This window comes from Limulus polyphemus, unplaced genomic scaffold, assembly GCF_000517525.1.
Source record: "Limulus polyphemus unplaced genomic scaffold, Limulus_polyphemus-2.1.2 Scaffold2950, whole genome shotgun sequence".
Classification (NCBI taxonomy): Eukaryota; Metazoa; Arthropoda; class Merostomata; order Xiphosura; family Limulidae; genus Limulus; species Limulus polyphemus.
Window position 1 is genome coordinate 116066 of NW_013668560.1, and position 6552 is coordinate 122617.

General features: G+C 29.6%; 1 protein-coding gene across 1 annotated transcript in view; it reads left to right on the forward strand.

Annotated features, from left to right (window-relative positions):
• The window catches only part of LOC106468292 (phosphatidylinositol 3-kinase catalytic subunit type 3-like), a 37013-nt gene that overhangs the window by 11772 nt on the left and 18689 nt on the right, over positions 1 to 6552 (forward strand). Inside the window, exons 4-8 of the mRNA XM_022396631.1 lie at positions 220 to 227; positions 517 to 584; positions 4446 to 4550; positions 5196 to 5288; positions 5556 to 5729. Of these exons, the coding sequence (XP_022252339.1) occupies positions 220 to 227; positions 517 to 584; positions 4446 to 4550; positions 5196 to 5288; positions 5556 to 5729 (448 nt within the window). The remainder of the gene's footprint in view (positions 1 to 219; positions 228 to 516; positions 585 to 4445; positions 4551 to 5195; positions 5289 to 5555; positions 5730 to 6552) is intronic.

Genomic DNA, 6552 nt, shown 5'->3' on the forward strand with positions numbered 1-6552 from the left:
CACTTGTTAGACCTTAACGATAAATTTGTGACAGGTACACTTGTTAGACCTTAACAATAAATTTGTGACAGGTACACTTGTTAGACCTTAACAATAAATTTGTGACAGGTACACTTGTTAGACCTTAACAATAAATTTGTGACAGGTACACTTGTTAGACCTTAACGATAAATTTGTGACAGGTACACTTGTTAGACCTTAACAATAAATTTGTGACAGGTACACTGGTTAGACCTTAAGGATAAATTTGTTCTACTAGTGTGATACTTACAAAATTAATCCCTAAAATAGCTTGTTTTACCTTATGCAGATCCTTACAACAACATGTTTCTATAAAATAAGTTAACTTACTTCATCTGGTGCCTGTTGTAGATCCAGTTGTAACCTTACAACAACATGTTTCTATAAAATGAGTTAACTTACTTCATCTGGTGCCTGTTGTAGATCCAGTTGTAACCTTACAACAACATGTTTCTATAAAATAAGTTAACTTACTTCATCTGGTGCCTGTTGTAGCAGAGGAGGACTGTCAACGTCACCCAGTAGCAGAAATTGTTTTTATTCCTGATCCTGAAATAGCCTTGGTGAGAATTTTATTTGATCTTCTAGATATTATAATAATTTACTTCCTGTGTAGCTGTAGAAAAAATTGCATCAATTTTCTTATTGGCTGGACCCCTCCTCCCCACCAAGAAAATCAGTGAATTGAAAATGTTTGAACTTTTTTAATCAAATGATAAAATGTGGTATTCTTTGAAGTTGAGAAACTCAACAACTTTTGTTGAATATGTAATTTTTTTAAAGAAAACTTGTGTATGAAAATGTTATAACCGGTTCATGTGTTTGTGAAGATAGCGATTTTTTCTGTGAATTGTAAAACATTTTCTGCATTTATTCCTGGACAAGGAGTATAAAAGAAATTTAAAATAAAGTATCACTAAACTTTTTTAAGTTTCCTAGATTTGTATAAAAATGTATGACATGAAATCAGTGTTTTGTTTTTGATTTTATGTATCAAACTTTAACAATATAATGGTGGATTTCATAAAGCTATTTGCATTTAACACAACAGACAATTTTAATAACTGAAATACTTGTGTTGACAGTTGCTTTACATGTAATATATTTTACAGTAAATCAAAGGTAAACTGTTATTTTACTTGCCTTGTTTTACTTTAAAATGAGGGTAGATAGTCTGTTATTTTACGTGCCTTGTTTTACTTTGAAATGAGTGTAGATAGTTTATTTTACTTGCCTTGTTTTACTTTAAAATGAGGGTAGATAGTCTGTTATTTTACGTGCCTTGTTTTACTTTAAAATGAGTGTAGATAGTTTCTGTTATTTTACGTGCCTTGTTTTACTTTAAAATGAGTGTAGATAGTTTATTTTACGTGCCTTGTTTTACTTTAAAATGAGTGTAGATAGTTTCTGTTATTTTACTTTAAAATGAGTGTAGATAGTTTCTGTTATTTTATGTGCCTTGTTTTACTTTAAAATGAGTGTAGATAGTTTATTTTACTTGCCTTGTTTTACTTTAAAATGAGGGTAGATAGTCTGTTATTTTACGTGCCATGTTTTACTTTAAAATGAGGGTAGATAGTTTATTTTACTTGCCTTGTTTTACTTTAAAATGAGAGTAGATAGCTTCTGTTATTTTACTTGTGTTTTATAAAAAAACCTAATTAGAAAATCACCTTCATAATTGAAACTGAATTTTATCTTGCAAGCCTAATTCTGAATGTAACTCTAGTATGGTAGAATATTGTTGCATAGTTAACTTGAATTTATTTATCTGAAGTGTGAAATCTGTTAATATTATTGCCCAAGTAAATAATTTATATGTATCAAATATTTAAGTGTACTTGAAAGTAATGTCCTTAATATTTGGTTGATTTTTGTACATGCTTTGCTATGTTTCCCAGCATTGAATGTGATATAAATTGTAGTTTACTTTAGTTGTGTATGATTAACACGAAACAGCTTGATAAGCGAGTCTGTGTATTTTGTGCATATAATGTAGATGTACTCATACATAGATGTTGAGTTATCCAATGCACAAAAGCAAACATAAGGTAGATGCTCAGCACCACCAGCTTTATATCACAGAAGTTGAATGGCTCTTCAAACCATACAGCTGGTATTGTCTCTCTCTAATTGGCTTCTTCTCTATACACTTGGTACTGTAGGTGTGGTCTATAACCTACACAAGTTTATTTTAAAAAAATTATTTTTTTAGTGAATTATTACAATATTATTAATTTTGTATTTAAAAGTTGGGAGTAAATAACATTTAACACTTTATTAGCATATTTATCTGATAGTCTGTTAAATTATACATTGGATGCAACTAAAAGCACTCCTTCAAATATTGTTACTGTTTTAAGTGCCATCTGAGCACAGTCACCTACATTTTTAGGTAACAGAATAGTAGCAGTTGCCACAACAAGAAAATTCATTCCCCCAAAAAACTTGTAAGTGTCCATTTTTGCTCAGTTTTTTTTTTCTTCAAATACAAGAGCATTCACAACAGAAGCCCAACGATGTCATGACTAACTTCATGTTTAGGGCTTTTCCACATAAGGTACATACTGCCATGTGGCAGAAACCTAGAGTTCAGTAGGCTTACCTAGATGTACAGGGTGGAACAAAAGTAAGTATACAGTTGTTTCATTGTTTTAATTTCTAGCATCTCACTCTGAAACAAACAACAATTAAATTGGTTTCATAACATTTTCTTTAATACCAGCTGTATAACAACTTTTCTTCCACTCTGTATATTGATATAAATTTTAAGTCAGTATGAGCGTCGATACCAACAGGAAGCCACATGTGAATATGTTATGACTTATTTTATATCTAGTCCTAAATGCTTGGATTTTACGGTTTCTGTTGTAACTCTCCAACTTTGAAATCTTAGTCACTATTGTGAAGACCTTATGTTTGGCATTATATTGTTTCATTGCTACTAATGTTAGTTTAAATCTAGCCTTAGATATAGTGTAGGGCAAGTAATACTAACAATATTAATAATATTTCATATAATACTATATTATATGCATGTAGACATTTAGCTGGGTTGGAGAGGACCATGCTTAAACTGTTTATTACTTATACTAATAACAAAGATATAGATATCACTTCAATCACTATAGTGATTTTAACAACTAGCATTGGTCAAAATGGGCTGTTTAACGTGAACTTTCTATATATTCTCAACAGGATTTTAATCCTGATTGGATGATGGTTATAAATCAACTGCATGATATACTAGTAAATAAACAATATAAGAAAATAAACCTACATTTTCAACGTTTTGGGGCCATGAAGTGATAAATTAATGGTACAAACATATGAAACCATGATTTATGTTTTATACCAGTCTGCTGTGACGTGAGGTTTGGTGATGGTTTTATTTTAACATATTTCAATACACTAAACCTATCTAGACTTCTACACTAACCTTGTAGAGTAAACATCATAAAATAACGTAGTTATGTTTTAGTTAACAATGTAGAGTAAACATCATAAAATAATGTAGTTATGTTTTAGTTATCATTGTAGGGTAAACATCATAAAATAACGTAGTTATGTTTTAGTTAACAATGTAGAGTAAACATCATAAAATAATGTAGTTATGTTTTAGTTACCAATATAGAGTAAACATCATAAAATAACATAGTTATGTTTTAGTTAACAATGTAGGGTAAACATCATAAAATAACGTAGTTATGTTTTAGTTAACAATATAGAGTAAACATCATAAAATAACATAGTTATGTTTTAGTTAACATTGTAGGGTAAACATCATAAAATAACGTAGTTATGTTTTAGTTAACAATGTAGGGTAAACATCATAAAATAATGTAGTTATGTTTTAGTTAACACTGTAGAGTAAACATCATAAAATAACGTAGTTATGTTTTAGTTAACAATATAGAGTAAACATCATAAAATAACATAGTTATGTTTTAGTTAACACTGTAGAGTAAACATCATAAAATAACGTAGTTATGTTTTAGTTAACAATATAGAGTAAACATCATAAAATAACATAGTTATGTTTTAGTTAACATTGTAGGGTAAACATCATAAAATAACGTAGTTATGTTTTAGTTAACAATGTAGAGTAAACATCATAAAATAACATAGTTATGTTTTAGTTATCATTGTAGAGTAAACATCATAAAATAATGTAGTTATGTTTTAGTTAACATTGTAGGGTAAACATCATAAAATAACGTAGTTATGTTTTAGTTAACAATGTAGGGTAAACATCATAAAATAATGTAGTTATGTTTTAGTTAACACTGTAGAGTAAACATCATAAAATAACGTAGTTATGTTTCAGTTAACACTGTAGAGTAAACATCATAAAATAATGTAGTTATGTTTTAGTTAACATTGTAGGGTAAACATCAGAAAATAAGATCATTGTTACATTTCAGGAAAACCTAGTGGAGAGTAAACATCACAAATTAGTAAGAAGTGTAAGGAGTGGCCTAAGTGATAAAGACTTGAAACCAAATGCTGTAACAAGAGACCAACTGAATGTAAGATAATTTTATACTTAAACAATATCAGAACATTTAATGTAGATTTTAATAAAAATGTTTAAGGATGATGATTAAACTAATAATTTCTTTTGAAGCACATTGTGCTACTACATTAAAAGTAAAGAAAAGCACAAAAAATGATGGTTTTTGGCACAATGAAAGGTGAACTCGTTATTATAGGTTACAGCCAACTAGTTTTGGTAACATCATCAGGGCTAGTTTCTACAGTGTTTGTTTTTTAATAATGAACTCATCCATTAACTCTAGCCCTGACGAAGGTAATTTTGTTACCAAAATGAGTCGGCTGTAATCTATGATAAAGATTTTATCTTGCATTGTGCCAAAAAATGTTGTTTTTGTGCCATTTTGACTCTTAATAAGTGATGGTTAAAAGTTGAATATTTTCTTGTGAGTTTATATCATTCGAGATCATGATCATTACAAACACACAGATTTAAAGGTACATAATATGTTATTTAAAGACTCGGAACTCGATAATCTGCCATTACATATTTTGACAGTTTATGTAATTAAACTACACCTCAGTAAGTGATATTTGTGAGACTATTTTGTTTATGTAATTTTACTGTCAGTACACTTGTAAACGTAAATTGGTTTAACTAAGTTTTATCTTGCTTCCAGGTGATAGTTAGTTACTCACCAACAAAAAATCTTTCGTCCGAGGAGCAAGACCTAGTGTGGAAGTTTAGGTTTTATCTCACAAGTCAGAAGAAGGTCGGTCAAGAAATAATATAAAAACTATAACTATCTTTGTTTAAAATATTAATAGTTAAAACCTGTGTACAGATTGGTATGTCAAACTATTGTTTAAAAATAATAATACATTAGCGATATGAAGTATGTTCTGAATTATGATATGCATATTTTTAGTCGCTTACAGATCTGTATATAGATTGCTAATCCAAACTACCTTTTAAACAAAATAAAGAACCAAAATGTATGGAATTAATGTGTTCTGAATCATCTAATCTATATTTCTAGGCTCTTACAAAGTTTCTTAAGTGTGTAAACTGGAAAGTTAGTGGGGAAGCCAAACAAGCTCTGGAACTTCTAGGAAAATGGCAAGCGATGGATATAGATGATGCTTTGGAACTCTTGTCTCCGCAGTTTACACATCCAGCAGTTAGGAAGTATGCTGTTACCAGGCATCCTGTAGTTTAATTATCAGTTTAAAACACTACCAGAACAATAAGTACACATTAAATAATTGGTGTTGACAGTCCTCCTCCACATCCTGTAGTTTAATTATCAGTTTAAATTCACTACCAGAACAATAAGTACACATTAAATAATTGTAAACTTAACTAACCATGGCTCATAGAGGAAACCTGCAAGTTATATTTTAGCTTTACTTGTTGTTACTAATATTTAGTGATAGTAAAAAGTACATTTTAAGTTTAATTAGTCTCACTACAATCAAACTTTATAACAACTAATCATTCTGATTTGGATTCATTTACCAACATCATACTACATCAATATTAAGGACTGCACAAATAAATTATATTTACAATAATTTATTATTCACTTTGACATCAACACTACAGTGGTAACTTCATTCATTAGGCTTAATTTTCATATTCTCAAAAAATACATTTTTTATTTGTAACGCACTTTAAAAGCCTTACCTGTTCAAAGTATACAATGCTGTATTCAGTGTTATTCATTACTACACAAGGAAATTCTACCATTAGATACATGAAATTCGAACTACGTTTCTCTTGTTCATTAATCATTTCAATTTCTCGAAATGTCAGTCGATCTAGCCAATCCACCTTCATGATGTGTCCATTTCGATGCTTCTTGCTAAGCTGAGAATGATAGAAATGAGAGTCTTTGTTTAACATAGTAACAATCCAGTCTCTTGTTTAACACAGTAGCAATCCAGTCTCTTGTTTAACACAGTAACAATCCAGTCTCTTGTTTAACACAGTAACAATCCAGTCTCTTGTTTAACACAGTAACAATCCAGTCTCTA